Source organism: Emys orbicularis, chromosome 5 (assembly GCF_028017835.1).
Source record: "Emys orbicularis isolate rEmyOrb1 chromosome 5, rEmyOrb1.hap1, whole genome shotgun sequence".
Taxonomy (NCBI): domain Eukaryota; kingdom Metazoa; phylum Chordata; order Testudines; family Emydidae; genus Emys; species Emys orbicularis.
This window is the reverse complement of record NC_088687.1, coordinates 94,119,911-94,140,711: the sequence shown is the minus strand read 5'-3', so window position 1 is coordinate 94,140,711 and position 20,801 is coordinate 94,119,911. Positions and strand designations below refer to the sequence as shown.

The 20,801-nt window shown below is 39.9% G+C and overlaps 1 protein-coding gene across 1 annotated transcript in view; it reads right to left on the bottom strand.

Annotated features, from left to right (window-relative positions):
- Positions 1-20,801, bottom strand: part of SCFD2 (sec1 family domain containing 2) — a 294,635-nt gene that overhangs the window by 208,945 nt on the left and 64,889 nt on the right. Inside the window, exon 4 of the mRNA XM_065405129.1 lies at positions 10,506-10,681. Within this exon, the coding sequence (XP_065261201.1) occupies positions 10,506-10,681 (176 nt within the window). The remainder of the gene's footprint in view (positions 1-10,505; positions 10,682-20,801) is intronic.

Genomic DNA, 20,801 nt, shown 5'->3' with positions numbered 1-20,801 from the left:
AGCAGACGGCTATATTCTGGAAGGCAAGGAACTAGAATTCTACCTGAGGAAGATCAAGGCCAGGAAAGGCAAGTGAATGTATGATACACAACCACAAGACCAAATAAAAACCCCAGAGTCTTGTTATAAAAAAAAGTGTGAACCAATGAGTTGCTCTTAAAAAATCTGTTCTTTTCCTGTGGAAAACCAGAAACTCACACCCTTCAAATCCATAAACAAGACAGGCTCTTAATAAGACAAGCTGAAACAAGGTAGAATATTAGTAAGAGAATGGGAAAAGGCAATATGCTATTTACTACCATCATTTACCGAAATTTTACTCCCATAGAATAAATCAAACATCAACTAGACACTTCTGGTGCATCGTAGTGTTTTATGAACTAACTCATCTATCTATTGTCACTACAACCAGATATTTTAACCATTCAGAAAATGACTTATCATTAGTAGTCTAAGTTAGAAATGGATATAAACTAACTCTAAAGAAGCAAGATTATTACAGGAGTAATCAACCAGCTACCCTTTCTCAAAAGCAGTTTGCGTAAGAGCCATGAGGAGATACTAAACTTTTGTCAACTCCATTGCGCTCCAATCTGTGAGTATGAGGGTATATATGCCAGTCAACTATCTTCATGATTTAACAGATACAGCTATACAAATGAACTACTGTCAGACTTCATTAGAATATATGAGTTTTACATCTCAGAGAGTCACTATATTTCCAGAGCCGACCTGGCTAATCAGAATCTTCAGAACACTCATGGAAGCACACTGTACTAGTTCTAAAGGTACTAATGCACAAAATAAACTAAGGACAGTTCCTTTAGAGGTAACTTGCACAGAGGCAATCACCACAGTGAGAGAAAGTCAGGCAGACCCACAAAGAGGAAATTTGATTTTTTTTCTCTTTCACATTTGTTTCATTTTGTAATTGACCAAAACATTCTTACTAAAGAACTGCATTAAAAGGTAATAGGCCAAATTCAAAAGCAGCTACAATGGCCCAATAAAGTTAGGTGGAGAAAATATCAGGATGGTAGCATCAGCCTAAATACTGGAAGTCATATCCAGGTCTAGTCTAAGTCTTCCCCTTTGTGCCCTCTGGGGCTGTTATCAAGTAGCTTAGATCAGCCCTTACATTGTTCTAAGTTGCACTGGGACCACACTGGCCCCCAGTCAGCCTTAGACACAGAGCCACCATTGTCCCCTCTAGAGTGTGCTTAATGTAGTTCTCATGCATCTCAGGAGTAAGCCAGGCGCAGGAGGACTGCAGAGTCTCCTTTGCACAGCTCAGGAAAGTTCAGAGAGAAAGTCTGAATGCCTTATAGTGTTTGACTCACTATAACAAAGGAAGGAAGCTGCAAGGACAGGAGATTCAAGAAAGAAAGAAAGAAAGAAAGAAAGAAAGAAAGAAAGAAAGAAAGAAAGAAAGAAAGAAAGAAAGAAAGAAAGAAAGAAAGAGAAACCTCTCTCCATTTCCCCAGGAAGTTCAGAAATTTTCTACTTGGGCAGATCTAGGAATCAATCCATAACACTGCATGTTGTTTGGCTTGTTTTATGTATTAGTTATGTGTATGTGTATATGTGTATATATATCAATTATTCGTGTACTAGCAAGAGATACATTTGTGCCTGGCCACCATTGTTTTCAGATTATTTAAATCCTCATATGTTACTCCTCTCTGAGATAGAGGGTTTTCTTTTGTTTAAGCAGTGAAGCCTCTGGTAATTTGTCATGGGGAACAGAAAGTAGAAGCCTGGCTCCCCCAGAGATAGGACCCTGGCCAGCCAAATTTATTTTGAAACACTACTTGCCCTGTCTACACTAACTGTATTAAGCCCTGTTTAAAATCATGTTAGCTAAAATGCATTAAAACAAGACCTCTTTTCCTAGTCTAGAGATGCCAAATTGAGGAATCCAACTTGACTGAATTTGCCCTCCAGAGACACACCACACAAGCATAAGGGATGGATCTTTGGGAGGACTGTTTCAATGTCCACAAAGAACAGTACTGCAAAGAATGGAAATCTGGAATAGTAGGACTAAAACCCAGTCACACTCTCTTTATGCTACCTTTGCTTTCTGTGGACTTTTTTTTTGTTTTTTTTCTTTTTCAGAGAACTCGTTCCACAGAAAGTGTAGACCGGAGCACAGTCATAAGCTGCCTTTCCAGTCCTTTTTAGGTATGTCTTCGCTAGGAAAATAGGTGTGTTCTTAACCTGAGGTAACTAAAACACGGTAAATTCTAGTGAAGACAAGGCAGTCTGTTTTCACACAAGTTAGCAGGTCAAGGTAAACCCAAGGCTCTCCCACAGCAGGCTGAGTTAAAACTATGGGAGAGTCTAGGGTTTATCTTGATTTGCTAACTTGTGTGAAAATTACAAACTGTCTTGTCTTCTCTAGGATTTTACCTCCAGTTAATTCAATACTGTGAAAACAAACTCAAAATGAAAATTAGAACGGGTGTCTTCCTTTGGGCATTCTGTTACCAGGAGGCAAAAGGAACAACCGGGAATACTTTATAGTTGTGTTTGTTTTTATGGGACCACAAAGGCCACATCTAAAGACACCATTTCTTTTCCATATTATACATTTACAAGATGTAGCCGGCCAGGGGTTTGGAATCCATCACTTTGTTAGCTCTGAAATATGTCCAATTCCTTTTTTTGTACATTTGGTGAGCCAAAAAACCTGGGTGGTGCATTGGACTCATTTTTCCTGTTTTCTGAAAAGTTTCTGCATTTTTGATCACTCACTACAACTTGTGGAATTCGTTAATTTTATACTAAGGAAAACTGTACTGAAGTTATTTAATAAAATTTACAATAATCTGTTTAAGAACGTAGGGGTTTTGGACCAGATTCTCCCACCTTTACTCCCATTGAGTAATACATTATTCATTAAATAGAGCCATCAGTGGGATTTACTCACAGAGTAAGAGACTAGTGACACTGAGTAAAGGTGGCAGAATCTGTGTCTTTGTGAGTAAATTAATCTCTATAAAAATTCTAAACAAATTAATTTATATACTTAGAAAACAAATGTTTTTAAAAGGTACATGGCAATTAGCTACCTGTATCACTAATGTTCCCATATTCCTTACCTCTGTACTTCACACAATCACAGTACTTGGCATTTGATCCCTATTAGTGAAATAGTTAATAGGAAGTTAACAGTTAATAATACATCTGGGGGCGTAGGGGAAACAGAGTAAGAGTGACATGTGATTGACAGGAGTATATAGACCTGTAACTCTCAATAGACATTCCCATGAAGCTGATGAATGTCTCCAACAAATCTCAAATGACTAATGTGCTTATAAAACTGAATCTTATATGGTACTACTAGAAAGCAAGCCATACCAATTGCAATATGATTTTCTTATGTTATTCAAGGGAATATTGACAAGAAAAATCTGTTAAATGCTTATTCTTCTTATAAAATAATGTATGTGTTCTTAACAGTTAGCTCCCCTAACAATCATTTATTTAATAAGACTAATATTTTAGAACACGTGTTTTGTTTTGGTACACAGGAAATCATTTAACAGCTCCAATTCACTTAGTACAGCCAGGGTACTTTTCATTTTCTAGGGAGGACTACAAACAAGCTGCTGCTCCATGGGCATAAAAGGACTTCCTAACATCTCATTATGATTGTTCCAATGGTGCATAATGAAAGATATTTTCAGCCTTTGTCAAGTAGTTTTAGAAATCCTTAAAACCGTTTTCTTTAACCCTTTTATCAACAGAAACAGCTGCACCTATGTTTGCACTAAATATGGAGGAGTTATAATTCCTACTCCTATTTTTTTTTCTTTCTTCGAGTTCAAAAACCTAGCAAGAGAGAAAAACAAATTCTTCTAAAGTTGGGAAATTAATTCATACCTAATAACATTTTACCTATGGCTTAGATTTTCAAAAGTGACTAGTCATTTTGGGTGCCTCAATTTCTGGGTGTCCAACTTGAAATCCCTTGAATCAATGAATTTTTGATTTTCAAAAAGTGCTGAATATGAGCTCTGGTGTGCAAAGCTGGGCACCCAAAAATAAAGGCATTCGAAGTATGTAGTGACTTCTGAAAATGTAGGCCCTTATTTTATTATCTCTATTACAGAAGCACTTAAGTAGTCACAATTAACTCGGGGCCCTGTTTTGCTGGATGCTGTATAAACACATAGGAAGAGAGAATTCTTGACCCAAAGAGCTTACAGTCTAAATTAACATAAGATACAACCAACAGGTGTGTGTAATAAACAAGCGGCGGAAATCTGTGACAGGAGATGAGAGAGTGACAGGATTGTGTGGGGCTGTACATTGGCTACTTGCATAAACTGCCAAGTTTTTAAAAAATCCAGTTATAAAAAGAATAGATATTAATGATACCAATAACATTGGAAATGCAATGGCAGAATGCAAAATGGTTTAAATAGGTCTAACAAAACTATGCAAAATTCACAATACACTTCTACCCTGATATAACGCGGTCGTGGGGAGCCAAAAATCCCCACCACGTTACAGGTGAAACGCCGTTATATCGGGGTAGCAGCGGCAGGGCTCCAGCGGTGATTTAAAGGGCCTGGGGCTCCCCGCAGCAGCCGGAGCCCCGGACCCTTTAAATCGCCGCTGGAGCCCTGCTGCTACCGCACTATATGCGAACCCGTGTTATATCGGGTCGCGCGATAGCAGGGTAGAGGTGTATAAACCAATGTAAGAGTTATAGATATTAGAAGCTGAGGTAAAAACTTATAGTAAATGGCAAGGAACTTTAAGTATGTGATTGTTGTAAGGACTATTTTCTTTTCAGAAGCTATTGCCAAATTAAATTTGACAAACTTGTGTCTTTTTTTATCTCTAATACTAAACTGAGTCAGTATCAGTGCACATTATTTCTTAACCTGATTGCCCCAGTCTGCAGTTTAGCCAGCAACATGCCAAACTCCAGAAAAGGACCTTTATAATCAATATGACAGAATGTAATATTCCTGCACAGCAGATTGATTCCATATGAAGTTTCATGGTTGAAAAATTATTGATCTAATGGCTACTCTCCTCTTCTTAAAATCAAGGTCAAATCTTACATAGCTGAGATATTAAAACTACAAAGTGGATTTTTCTGAAGTGTTTTTTAGAATGGAGATATTACTAATTAAGCTACATTTGATAAAACTTCACGGTGATTACAAGTATAGAAGACATAGTGGGTCAGTGACCCAAATAACAGAAATCTAGACTGCAATGTTTAACCAGTATGTAAGTATTGACAATCAGGTACTTGTCAATTACAAGAATCTGGGATATTGAATTCTTTTAATCTTAGGAAATATATTTTATACTGGGCTTTTATAAATCCAAAGGTCAAGTGCAATACAAGGTTATGGTTTTTTTTCCTTTAGCGGCGACACAATATTTTTAAAGATACGTATTGGCAAACATTGCAGGCTATCATAAAGGCAACTTGTCACACTGAACTGTATTATATTATTATAAACTCATTACACTGATTCTATAGAATAATAATGAAAGGCAAATAAATTTAATCCATCCTCAATGAATATGAGTCCTAAAAACTACTTCATTCACTAACAGAGGAAGCAGACTGTGTGTTATTCTTTTCTCATGTGTTAGCAGCAGCTTTGTATCCATAACTCACTAATGAGCAGTGCAATGGGCCCTTAAGGATGTCAAGAATTCTGCACCCTAAATAGCGCTCCTGAACACTGTGCTCAGGCTTCGGATTCGTATTCAGAGTGAATGCTGTCACCCATGTGAATGATGAATACCACTTCCTTCAGGATGTACTGTAATAGAGGTATGTAGGTCCCAATCTTATAGTAAACTTCACGCAGGTGGAGTCCTATGTCCATGCAGCACAACAGGCAGAATCATGCCTTTAGTTTGCAAATTCCTTGGTACAGGGACAGTGTTTTCATGCGTATGTGTGCGTGTGCTGCCTACACAAATAAATAATAACCATAATGTCACCTGTTTAAGTACTGAGCCAGCCAGATCCTGTTTCATATGACAAGATGGGACAGAATCACAGCACCTGGTGGAATCACTGCATACCCATACTTCAAAGTTATTACCTTTAATGTTAACTTATATTTGTTATTGAAAAATAAGAACAGCCCTACTGGGTTAGACCAAATGTCCATGTAGCCCAGTATCCTGTGTTCTGACAGTGGCCAATGCCAGGTGCTTCAGAGGGAATCAACAGAACAGACAATCATTAAGTGATCTATTCCCTGTCGTCCACTCCCAACTTCTGGCAAAATGGAGGCTAGGTACACAGAGTATGGTGTACAATGCATTTAAACACTAGCTGTAATGTAAAATGTTCATCTGTATTATAGTTTTTTCCACTCCTTTTTCCTTAGCTTGCACTATGGCATTCACAGGAGAGAGAATGATGTCATTTTATTAACCTCATAACTTTCCTTTAGGAGAGGAATAAAAACACTGGAATGACCAGCTGGCATTAAGGTTTTTTTTCTCTTTTTCAAATATATAGGCATAAAATTTTATTTTTTCAAGAAGTTTAGCAGAACAAAAAGCCCACTATTCTGCCTTTCAAAACATTTTGTGAGATAAAGAACAAAATAAATAAAACAAAGGTTAAAACAACTAATTATGTTGTGGACTCTGAGACCATGAAAATATTGTACTCTGCCAATATTTATCTGTTTAGGTACTTCTCTAGCTCCCATCACCACAGTATTTGACTTACTCACATCACCAGGAGACACTAAAACCTAACACTCTACTAAAATAACCTAATTCCTGAGCTGGCCTGGAAGTTTAACAGCCTCATAATGCAGTGTCAGATATACAGAATAAGAGTTCTGGTTGCAGTCTTGGTCTGCTATTCCTAGTCCTCAGAGGCTGGAGGTACCTTGCCTCTCTCTGAAGCCCCACTCTTGTCAACTAAATAACTGGCATTGATAGATTTCGAAGAAAAGGGAGCTCCACGCTCCCTGATGTCACTTCCAGCAGTGAATGGTAGGTGGGGTAGAGGCCAACAGCTCTGGTACCCAGGAATCTATTATTAATTGTTATTGAATTATGGTGGACTCACAATGTGCCATGTAATGTCCACACACAGCAAGACACAATCCCAGCCCAAAGAGTTTGCAGCCTAAGTCAGGTGGTAGACAAAAGCTGGGGGAGTTTTAGTTGGTCATGGATCCTAAGGTTAGCCAAATAACAGTCATATTTTAAGTGTAGACAAACCCTTAGATTACATGACTTACACAGTAGTACACAACAAAACCACTGACAGAATTTAGATCAGACCACAGGAGTAATGGCCCCCTAGTCCAGGGTTGAGTCTACTAATCCATGTTGACTTTCCAAGTGCTTTGCAAAACAACGTTACTGCACTTTTAACTATTTTGTTCCCCATTTTACAATAGAATAAAGCATATAGCAAGGCCCAGTATTATGTAGTGATTTTTAGACAAAAGGACTGGGTTAAGGGAACTTCCTTTCCTTGTTTTGGGCAGATTAGCTCTAAATGTAATATTGTTTTAGTTTAACAGTTTTATTATGTTGAATTTTACACTTCTTACCATGAGTTTATCCCAAAGCTATTATAACAGAGAAGAACAACCTCCTACTAAAGAGGGATCTCCCTTTAAAAAAACAAAAAAATTGTGAAAACAGCTGTTTGCTTTCAGCATCTATGGTCTGCCATGTTTGAAAAAAAATTCAGTAATCTCCTGCTAATAAAATGTTTCCTTCTGAAGAGTAACACAAAAATATCAGTGATATATTGTAGAAATAAGCAGCTTTGCTTTTCCAATTAAAATTATTTTCCAAGCATTATATTTCTAAACATCATAGATAACAATCTGTCTTTTCCACTGTATGAGTCCAAATATGGGGATACAATCATAGGTGAGATAGATGGCAATTTAAATCCACTTCATTTACTAGATATATCTACATAATAAAATCTGCACTGGATACTTTTGGCTCAGGAGAAAGTGTGAAGAACAACTATATGTCATACAGTGTCGGTAGATTAAATGCATTTAACCTGCTGTCAGACAGAAATTACGTCAGTAGGAGTAAAACTATTTTTATGACTCAACAAAATGTATTTGTCAAGCCAATCTATATTAATTTGTGTTCAAATTACATCTGCCCTTTTCTAAACTTTGTTCTAAATACATCAGTAAAATGTTAAATGCTACTAAGGCTGTATTTTTTGCAGGAAAAAATAGATATTTTAAGCCACCTAAATGTATTTATCCACCTATGATATTTTAGAACAAGTTTCTGCAACCCTTCCTCATTGTGAATAATCCTTCCCTTAGAACAGTCTCATTGAAACAGATGGGACTACTCATGGAATAAAGTGCTAGTCACTGTGAATAAGGGTGGCAGATTCCGGCCACTAATACATACTTTAGAATCTTCTGGGCTAGATTGTGCCAGATGAACACAGCCCATAGTAAGGGGTAGTGTTTTGCTCTGCTGCCCCAGGGGCATACCACAGAAAAAATTAATAGAATCAAAGAAATGTAGAGCTAAAAAGGACATTGAGAAGTCAACAAGTCCAGCCTCCTACACTGAGGCAGGACCAAGTAAATCCTAGACCATCCCTGACAGATGGTTGTTCAACCTATTCTTAAAATCTTGCAATGAGGGTGACCAAATGTCCCAATTTTATAGGGACAGTCCCGATTTTTGGGTCTTTTTCTTATATAGGCTCCTATTACCCCCACCCCCGTCCCGATTTTTCACACTTCCTGTCTGGTCACCCTAAATGATGTAGATTCCACAACCTCTCTTGGAAGCCTGTTCCAGAGTTTAACTACCCTTATAATTAGAAAGTTTGTCCTAATTTCTAACCTAAATGCCCCTTGCTGCAAATTAAGCCCATTACTCTTGTCCTGCCGTCAGTGGACATGGAGAACAACTGATCACCAACCTCTTTAAAACAGCCCTTAACATATTTGAAGACTGTTATCAGGTCCCCACTCAGTCTTCTTTTCTCAAGACCTACCATACCCAGCTTTGTTAACTTTTCCTCATAGGTCAGGTTTTCTAAACCTTTTATCATTTTTGTGACTCTCCTCTGGACTCTCTCCAATTTATTTACATCTTTCCTAAAGTGAAGCACCTGGAATTGGACACAGTACTCCAACTGAGGTGTCAACAGGGCCGAGCAGACTGGGACAATTACACCCCAGAACAATATTAGCCTTTTAAGCAACTACATCGCATTATTGACTCATATTCAATTTGTGATCTACCATAGCTCCCCCCACACACATACCCTTTTCAGCAGTAGTGCCACCTAGCCTGTTATTCCCATTTTGTAGCTGTGCATTTGAGGGATAGCTCAGTGGTTTGAGCATGGGCCTGCTAAACCCAGGGTTGTGAGTTCAATCCTTGAGGGGGCCACTTAGGGATCTGGGGCAAAATCAGTACTTGGTCCTGCTAGTGAAGGCAGGGGGCTGGACTCGATGACCTTTCAGGGTCCCTTCCAGCTCTATGAGATAGGTATATCTCCATATTAGCTGCCTGTCCATTTTGCACTTGTCTTTATTGATTTTCATCTTGTTGATTTCAGATCAATTCTCCAATTTGTCAAAGTCACGTTGAATTCTAATCCTGTCCTCCCAGGTGCTTGCAACCCCTCATCTGAAAATTTTATAAGCATACTCTCCACTCTGTTATCCAAGACATTAATTGTGTGCTCACTCTGCCGTGCCTCAGACAGTGATAATTTGCAGAGGGCCTATATGAGTTAAGCCACCCACTTTACACTACCTGCACCTAACTCCCTTAGACTCTTTTGAAAACTCCTGCTGTATCCAAGCTAAGCAGGATACAGTCTGTTCACTATACCATCTACTCTTAAAGTTCAGTGGTAGCATAGATAGAAATATAAATTACATATTGGTTAGAGTGTCACTTCCAACAGGAAGTTGTAAGAAGTTGTCAGTGACAGTATGAATGTGTGAGGGAACAAATTAATATCACGTTCTCCTAATGGTGGCTTTCCCTATTAAATCTCACCCACTCAATATGTAAATTACACAAGCTTACACTCACATAAAGGTATATAACTTACCACTTTAAGTCATCTCTGAATTTGACTATGTCTTGGCTCCAGAAGCCCATTATTTATCATTATTATTTTAAAGCTTAATAGTGATCCTAACCAGTGACATAAATCTATGCTGTCATCTTGCAATTTAGTATGCAAATGTTCCAATCAATGTTCAAATTATTTTATGTACCTTCATCTGTAATATTTAATTTTGTGTCTAAAATTATTATTAGAATTAAAAACTACAAAAATATTAACTGTGTAGTTTCCCATTCTTTAAATAGCTTGAAATGTATGAAAAACATAAGTTCAGGAGGTAGCTTTTTAATAATATCATATAGCCCAAACAAATTATTGGGCAAAAATATTTAAAACTAACTATGTAAAAGTTACATTGTTTACTTAGTATAAAGTTAAGTAAGCTTATATAATATTGTACCTGCAAAAGTAGCCTTTCAAAGGCTAAGAAGCTGTCCCATTTGGCATTCTGGGTGTGTTTTAAAGCCTGGATTGTGGCCAGCACAAGCTGTAGAAGTCCACAGTGGTTCCGGAGAGCTTTGGAATTGTTTTTGAAAAGCTTAATGTATGAACTGAGCTGTTCTGGGGTGACTCTACCTGTTAAAAGAAAAACAGAGCATATTACCAACATTTCACGACAGTGAATAATCATAAATAGCTGAACAAACATTTTTAATGACGATGGATTATATTTATGCGGTGCTTTTCATTCAGAAAATAAGCTTCACAGCTATGGGCCTGTTCCTGGTTCCATTGCAATCAACGGGAGTTTTGCCCTGCGTGTTAACACTAGCAAGTTTGGACTGCATAGTTCTTTTCTACAGGAGTCACTTCATCCATGACTGAAGTGCAGTCATTTTAGATAAGGCACTTGCTGATATTTAACAACATACCGCAATGCCAAAGAGCAATTTAAGACACAAAGTGAAAAGTAACTTCTCTCATTCAAACATATGGGGAAATTTAAGTAAGCTACCAAAATCACTCCAATACCTCTCCCAGACACTGGGCTAACACTTCTACTCTTGGGAAAATTACGGTGGGAATTTTAATGAGCACATGCAGAGGGCTCCTTAGTCTTACACCTTGTCCATAACACTGCACCGTCCAGCAGCACAGTGTCCCATGGCACCTGGCTAGGACAACATTTGGTTCAGTATTGATTCAGAGGAAGAGTACAACTTACTAAATCACCCATATCATTTCCTGAAACACATCACAGAAGAGAAACCTCCAAGGGATCTGACCTTTCTCAGCTTATGTGAGTTGAGGAGATCACTGAACAAGACAGTATGATTTCACCCATTGTTCATATATACATGCATTGTACCCAGTACACAATCGTCTCCTTAATGTAAGAGAAGAGTGGGGAGTTCGATAAGATCTGACCTACTCTAAGAGCATTACTCCTTGCTGATAACAGGTATCATCAATGTGCACAGCTGAATCATTCTGAACATGGGTCAACAGCAACGCATAGACCAGGATACACCATGCTTGTACCATTTCATGGCATATTATTAGCAATGAGTAATTTTCCTAGTTCAGACCAGGCCTAAGAGTGGTTTGGAAGATCAAATTGGGAGAAAACTTGGTATAGTATTGGTATTATAGTAATAGTTAGATAGGGCTCCACACCCTGGATCATGGTAGTCAGCTGAAATGAAAGTAAGGCTTTTCTGTTATTAAGTATTATTTATGTTACCTTGATTTTTTTTTTTTATAATTTATAATTTTCCTTAAGGAAAGGACCCTGGTGATGGCAACTGTATCTTTGTTTTCCTGTTTGGCCACTTCACCAGTTTACAGGGCCCCTCATCTCTTTTCTTCTCTCTAAGGCCTTGTTTACACTGCACAGTTTTGTCGGCAAAACAGTGGAGACAAAACAGTGGAGGCATACACACTACAATGTTACTTTTGTTGGCAAAACTCTCCTGTTTTTCTGACCAAAAAACCCCACCTCGACGAGAGGCAAAATCTTTCAGCAACAAAGTTAAAGCGACAAAGAGTCAATGTAGACGCTGCCATTTGTTATGTCGCCATCACTGGCTTCCCCCAGTATCCCACAATGCCCGCCGTGACCACTCTGCTCATTATTTTGAACTTGGCTGCCCTGCATTCCAGCTACACAGGCACATGCCCCTCCCCTTTCAAAGCTTCGGGAAGTTCAGACAGCTGACCATACGGCAGCAACCAGCAAATCATTAACGTGGAATCCTGCTCTCTCCAGCACTAGGAACACAGTGGCAGGTAGGCAGAGACTGCGTGTGTGGGTGTGTGCTTCCATCTGCTGTCTGAATTTAAAGAGTCAGCATGCCGACACACTCCTCCTCCCCCAACACACACTCTGTCTCACACACACACACACACACACACACACACACACTCCCTGTCACACACTCCCCCCCCCCCCCATACACACTCATCCCCCACATTTCAGTTGAAAAGCACCTGGCAATATAGTAGGAGGCCTATGGAACGATAGGATTAAGAAACCTGCATCATGTGATGCTGAACCTGTCCCATGAGGCATTGCAACCCCTTCCCAAAGCTCCCTGTGTCCAGTTGCACAGCAGGATAGCTACCCACAGTGCACTGCTCTCTGTGTCGATGTAAGAGCTGCTAATGTGGATGCATTCTGCCAATACAAGGAGCATAGTGTAGACAGTGGTTTAATTAAAGCGGTTGCTGTATGTCAGCATAACTTTTGTTGACAAAACTCTGTAGTGCAGACAAGGCTAAGATTTCTTCACAAAGATACAATCTTGAAAGGACTTCCTTTTACTCCCGGTGATTCTAAAGAGCAAGCACTGGAGATACAGTTCTCCAAATGTATCTTTAAAATATGGAAAGGCATTAAAACAAAAAAATACAAACTCTTTATAGGAAACTTAACTCAAAACATCAAGGCAAAAAGTCAGCAAATTAACACATTACTCATGCTGACAAGGCTTTAGTGGGACGAAGAGCTGACAAAAGACTTCTACAGTTAGTTCACATAGCCTAAAACAGCAACCTCAGCCATATGTGTTTTTAGACTAAACACTGGAACTTTTAGTTGTGTTTTATTTCTTTTAAAGCTTTGTCAGGCAGATTTAGATGGTGATTGGAAAATGTCACCCCATGATGCTTTGCAACATACCTTTGATAAAGAATACATTTTTACCTTTAGCAGACATGATATATAGTAGCTCATTCAAAATCTGATAACTTGCTACAATTAAGAAAACATGAAGCTGCAAGTCCTCCTCTCCTCCCACACAATATAGTCAAATATGGGGCTCATCAAGACCTCTGATTTCAAGTTAGAAAACATAATTTAATCTCATTCTATTATTTATACTATTCTTTATACAAATTAATCCAGATGCATTATTGGGTCTGTTCCTTTGCAATCCATTCAGCATTTTTAATGTATACTATCTCTGTTAGCTCTAGAATAGTAAAAAGGGAAAGTTCCACAGCACATGAAATCGTAGGGTGAAATCTTGGCCCCATTAAGCCAATGGCAAGAGTTCCATTGAATTCAATGGAGCCGGGATTTCACCTGTAATATTTACAATTTCCATACATTTTTCTCTATATCTGCCTAAAGTGTGTGTACCCCCCTCTGACGACCCCCCCCCCCGCTTCCCTTTCTGCTCCTTTTTGTCCATACTCAGCTCCAGAACACTGGACCTACGCAGAACTTCGCTGCTTTTTGAAGGGGTTCTGTATGGACACAGGCGTCTGACCACAAGGAACAAATTGCAGGATCAGGGCCTATATTAGGCTAGCAAAGTAGCTGCCTAATTCTAAAGTCCTCCTATATAACGGAGGTAGAGTCCATACTGTCTTTCTAAGGGATACAAATAAGTTAAGAATATCCTTTCTTGCACAAAAGTTAAAAACTAAGTAGAGATTAGGAAGTAAACTTTGACAAGGGACACAGGAGGAGGCAACCATTTATTTATGTTTGTAAAACAAACAAGCACTCATCTCAGACTCTGGCCGCCGCTACATTAAGATATTTATTATGAAAATTAATAGACCGGATTAAATCCCACTCCAGCAATAAATATACAAACATGCCCTAGTAAACATGGTAATAAATGAAAACGTCTCTGCAGAAGGCAAAATAACAAAGATAATACCTCCAAACCTCAGCCCACCCACTTCCCAAATGCCTGGGAAGAAAAAAAGGGATTTTGCAATATGTCTGAAATGTTAACAGATCCGAGCTCTGGCAGAATGAGGGGAGTGAATTCCAGTCTGAGGACCCCTCTCAAAGAACATCTTAACAGCAATTTTGTTGTTTGGAGTGAAGGAGAATCAGCTCAAGAGCCTCTGCTGATCTCAGCTTTGGCTATATGTCCAAAGAAAATAATCTATTTCCCACAAAACTGGGCCCCAAAACTTTTAGGACCATGCAGGCTAAAACCAACATTTGAATTCCACCTGGAAATTACTGAGCATCAAATGAAGATCCCAAAACTACAAGTTATACAAGCCTCGTAGCCAAACAATAACTTCTGTTGAAATAATTTATTTTTTCCTTTATCAGAGTTGTGTTCAAATAACTTTATAACAGCTTTGAAAACAACAAATGCAAGAATACACATTAAAGATAAAAATATTAAATGCACAAATAATGACCTATATTAGCTTTAGGTGGAGTGAAAAGGGGAAGTGATTTGTCTTCCAGGAATAAACCCTTGTAGAATTTTTTTAAAAGCATAATATTAAACATATTTGGGCAAAAACTCTTAGGCTGTACAAATAAAGTAATGACAATATTGGAGGCTTGGTCTAAAGTTTATGGTGAAGAAAGACTAGTGGAAGAATAGCAGATGATTCAGGGAACTCATAATGAAACAGAAAGACTTTCACTTCAAAGTTAATGGTTTGAATCCAGTTTAGCTTAACAACAATGAAAGTTGTAACTTCTTAGCTGTTCTGTGAATAGTCTGTGTGAAGTTAGTTCATGTATTCTAGAAATATCTACCAGGTCTCTACAGAGGTACCTCGGCTTATCAGCCTTCCATCAATTAAACAAAATATAGCAAACCCTTCTGCTCACTTAAAAAAACCCTCCTATTCTATATTACTGCTTAAAGATCGATCAAAAACTTGACCAAAAATACCCAAGTCGTTCTTATATTGCCCTCAAACTCTGGCTCTTCTACAGCCATGGAGGGAGTAGGCTCCGAGAAGTACACTCTGAAGTCCATAAGAATACTTTCCTGCTGAGGAAAATCTCTCTCTTCCCCCATAACAACAGTGCTCCATCGGTTACAGGAACACAGGAAGGGAGACAATCCCTCAGATAACACGTTCCCATACCAAATGGAGGATTAGAACTAGAACCCCACGTTCCCTCACAAGTTAGCAGGAATCCAGTACAGAAAATGGAGCACTGATGTTCTGTGCTCAGAACGCCTTATTCAATCTGCACTGACTGACAATTCTGAATCCTTTTCAGGGGTCGCCCTTAAACTGCAATGCAGCAATTTAGCCTTAAAGTTACAAACACATGGCCCAGTGGCAAGGTCCCCATGGAAAAGGCAGAGTCACAAGTTTTGTCCCATCAAAAGAAGCACTGTACACCACAACTGTCATCCAAAATGTCTAGACACAGCAATGGGCCCAAACAGGTGTGTGGACAGCCAAAGGGTGATTGTAGTGTGAAGCTGCAGGAAGTCTCCTGCAGTGGTCCCTGAGGAAGAGAACTGTGGCTAGGTAGAAAGATACTGCTGGAAGTTTTGTTTTCCTTCTATGAGAAGGCAAAAAAGGCAGAGCAGACGTTGTATCTTCTTTAACGGCTTACAGAACAGTTACACATGGTACCTCAAGGAGGAGGGGCTGTTCCCATTTTAAGACTAGGGTGGATGATCTTTTTGAGCTTATTTTGAACTTTATGTAAATAAAACTAAAACCTAAGAAAGGCTGTTATTAGACTTGTGAAAGCTTTTTTTTCTCAAGGAACCAAGGGGGGAAATGAAGCAGGCTGCTGCAGAGCCACCCCTGGCCATGAGGAGGCATTCAGAAGGAGGCTGTCCTGTTACATGTACATAAATAAAATTATATACTTTCCTCCGCATGTGCTTTTTAATCATGGTTTTAGAAGAAACTGAAGTGGAGAAGCCAGAGTTGCAAAATTTAAAGTGAAATTAAGTACTACCTATGTCTATAAAATGACTGGAAATCTACAACATTGCTTGGCTGGGCCATCTCCTAGCTTGTTTTGAGTGAAGGGGTGGAGCTTGGTTGTGGGCAGAGCCTGGAAAAGTACCAACACATCTTATTCCTGCGCTGATCCCTGGAACTCAGAGGTGGGTACAAGCCCCTGAGATACCCAGGCAGCAGCAGAAAGGCCAGGTGCCACGAAAGGGGTTCCAAAGAGGATGGATCTAGACTATTCTCAGTGGTACCAGATGACAGAACAAGGAGTAATGGTCTCAAGTTGCAGTGGGGGAGGTTTAGGTTGGATATTAGGAAAAACTTTTTCACTAGGAGGGTGGTGAAGCACTGGAATGGGTTACCTAGGGAGGTGGTGGAATCTCCTTCCTTAGAGGTTTTTAAGGTCAGGTTTGACAAAGCCCTGGCTGGGATGATTTAGTTGGGGATTGGTCCTGCTTTGAGGTGACCTCCTGAGGTTCCTTCCAACCCTGATATTCTATGATTCTATGACCTCTAGGGAAATGAGCTGACTGAAAAAATATATGCACAGAGGATTTCAGTTGGCTTTTTAAAATGTACACATCCTCATTTAGCATTAAGTCATGTGTTTTCAGACATTCTTGAGTGCTTCATCGTGTTCTTGGCAAGTTGTTCCAAAGACAAGCATGTCATCATAATAGGTCAGTATATTAGTCACAGGACTGATTATCTGTCTGATAATGCTTTGGACAACTTCTATAGCTGAGTATACTTAAAGGATCACCTTGGGCATGGTGCAATCCAATATGAGTGGAAATCATGATGATATGGATTAGGGCAGGGGTCGGCAACCTACGGCACATGTGCCAAAGGTGGCACGCGAGCCGATTTTTGATGGCACGCGGCGGCGGGCTGAGCCGCTCAGTCCGCCGCCCCTCTGGGGTTCCGGCTGCTGGCCCCTTGCCAGCCGGGGTCCGCGCCGCTGGCCCCACTCAGCGCCCGCTGCTGGCCTGGGTGAAGGAACCCCAGGCTGGCAGCGGGCTGAGACCCCGGCTGGCAGGAGCCGGCGGCCGGAACCCCAGAGCGGGGCCGGGCTGAGCAGTTCAGTCGCTGCTCTGGGGTTCTGGCTGCTGGCCCCTTGCCAGCCGGGGTCCCCGCCGCAGCCCCACTCCCCTTGCGTCCGGTTGGCGTTCCAGCGCAGGCCCCCTGCCAGCCAGGGTCCAGGCCTCCGGCCCTGCTCAGCCCTACCAGCCGCCAGCTCCACTCACCTCAGCTGCCGATCTGGGGTTCCAGCCGCTGACCTGCTGCCAGCCGGTTAACAACGGATCACTCAGAAGCCTGTGTGCAGCTTAAAGTATCCAAATACCTCCCAGACATTGGAAAACTCAGCAAGGAAAAGCAAGGGCAAGGATCACAGTAAACTGATAAGATCTGCATTTTAATTTAATTTTAAATAAAGCTTCTGAAACATTTTGAAAACCTTGTTTACTTTACATATAACAGTAGTTTGGTTATATAATATATAGACTTATAGAGAGACCTTCTAAAAAACGTTAAAATGTATTACTGCCACATGAAGCCTTAAATTAGAGTGTATAAATGAAGACTCAGCACACCACTTCTGAAAGGTTGCCGACCCCTGGATTAGGGGTATAGTTTGTGTTACTATAACACTTTTTTAAGTGGGGTCTTGATTCCAATTCCATTAAAAATGTAGGTTTCAGAGTAGCAGCCGTGTTAGTCTGTATCCGCAAAAATAACAGGAGTACTTGTGGCACCTTAGAGACTAACAAATTTATTAGAGCATAAGCTTTCGTGGGCTACAACCCACTTCTTCGGATGCATATAGAGTGAACCATATATTGAGGAGATATATATATGTGTATATATATAAAAAATGCATATAGAGTGAACCATATATTGAGGAGATATATATATGTGTATATATATCTCCTCAATATATGGTTCACTCTATATGCATCCGAAGAAGTGGGTTGTAGCCCATGAAAGCTTATGCTCTAATAAATTTGTTAGTCTCTAAGGTGCCACAAGTACTCCTGTTCTTTTTATTAAAAATGTAGTGTGCAGGTCCATCCAGATTCAGTGTCATACGATGGTCCACTTTAAAATCTTACATTCGGAGAATGCATGACCACACAAATGTGGACTGCATCTTTGTTTTGTGCTTTGAAGACATCTACAGCTTTAGAACCCCACAGGGTAGATCTTTTTAATAATGTCTTGCTTTTGTATTTTTCTTGTTCCTTTCAGATAGTTCTCTCATTCTCTTCTGTGTTCTGGGATACAGGTGTGGCTGTCTTACCTTTGTATAAATAAATCTGGAAGTCCTTTATTTCCCCCCCCCCAAGTTATGAAACATGGTGAGGTACTTTACTAGGAGACTTAATACCAACATCCATAGTGTTTTGGTCAACAAAGGTATTTGCCACCTTTTTTATTATGCATAAGGAACAACCTGACAGTGGTATCAGTATTTCCACACAGGAAATCATTTGGTGATGTAGAGTATAGGTTTTGCAGTTGATCCTTCCTTTGTCACTTATTTTGAACAAGCGCAGCATGGGGCACAACTCTCAGCAGAACATGTTAAATCTTTGTCTTTGAAACTAGTCTGGTTTTGTTCTGCAGATAAAGATGATGCATTTCCTAAATCAGATTTACAGTTGACCCACATTAGTGACTCCATGCTTGTGTCTATTAATTGCATATTTGTTTTGGGGCATCAGCCCTTTCATCTTGGTAGGCTGTTAACACAAAGGCAGCTTCTTCTTCTTCAGACCTTAAGTCAGTCCCTACATAGTGAATTTTTCTGAAACTGCATTTTCTCTGTGTCTCCTATGTGAAAATCAAAAGTTTGAAAATGTGTGATGACATGACTGTCAGTTGGCTTCTTGCTGTGACATACTGACCCAAGGTGCTCTTTCTCTGCTAGGCACTGTACATTGCAGACCAGCAGACACAGCCATTTACCCAGAAGGCTTAAAATCAAAATAGATAATGAATAGATAAAAAGTAGTGGATGGGATGGAACGTATCAAAAGCAGATGTCAGAGGAGCGATGGTGAGATTGCATCTGCATTTTGTTTGTTTTTTTTGTTGTGTTGTTTTTAAACAGGTGTTATTTACAAATAGTTCTTGAAAACAGGGCTAGCGTTTGTAGCCCCTCAGAAAAACATTTCTTTCCACAAATGCCATAGGTTCACTCATGTGTAGGGTCCTACCAAATTCACGGCCATGAAAAACGCATCACAGACCGTGAAATCTGGTCTTTTGTGTACTTTTACCTTCTACAACACCAATTTCACGGGGGAGACCAGAATTTCTCAAACTGGGGGTCCTGACCGAAAAGGAAGTTGCAGGGGGGGAGTCACAAGGTTATTTTTTGGGGGGTTGTGGTACAGCCATCCTTACTTCTGTGCAGCTGCCTTCAGAGCTGGGTGGCCGGAGAGTGGCGGCTGCTGACTGAGGGACCAGCTCTGCAGGCAGCAGCACAGAAGTAAAGGTGGCACTACCATACCATGCCATCCTTACTTCTGCTGGCAGCGGCTCTACCTTCAGAGCTGGGCTCCCAGCTGCCCAGCTGCCACTCTCCAGCTGCCCAGCTCTGAAGGCAATGCAACTGCCTGCGGCAGCGCCGAAGTAAGGGTAGCAGTACCACAGCCCCCCCTACAATAATCTTGCAACCCCCCACAAAACCTTTTTGGGTCAGGACCCCTACAATTACAACACTGTAATTTACTATTTTAAAAATCCTATGACTGTGAAATTGACCAAAATGGACTGTGAATTTGGTAGGACCCTAACTCATGTGGGATAGTCCCCTTTGTGAACATATGGTTAAGCACAATTATGGCAATATTGTCTGACTTCTGACTAGCAGGTGTCTTCCTTTTGCTGCATACATACACTTAATAAACATCGGCAAGTAGAACAGGCCGCCATTTCTTGGGCACATAAGGCAAATATTTCCAGTCCTCTATCATGTTGCAAGAGTGCCATAGGAGCCATTTCTGTTTCTTCAAGCATGTATTGATAGTCACCTACATACAGGTCACACTATTATTTATTGTACAACTCATCTAGAGCATGGAATCTAGCCAAACCAAATGTGCACAGCTCTCATAGGGTTAACATCTATCTATTGTAGTGCTTTGTAAATCTAAAGACATAGTTTCTGTTTCATAAGTCACATTTTGGTGCACAATTTTTAGTGAATCTTTTCTACATTGAGTACGTTTGATTGCTCTGTATCTTCTTGCAGGTTATTTATCTCATGTAGCTTTAGTACTATGCTTTTAAGATCAGTATACTATTCTCTCCCCTATCATTGGTGTTGTCAATGGCTATGTAGCATTCATTTTCATGCCACTGATGCCACAATTCAGCTGCCTCCATTTACGTGGAGGTATTTGTTTCAGTGAGTTGTCCTTTTTTGCTGTACAATGAGATTTTTCTTCTGGTGAGAAAATGTAAAATAAAAATAATTACTACAAAGATGTAACGGACTTTTCTTGATCCAATGAATAAAAAAAGCATCCATGTGTACTTGTAATGATAT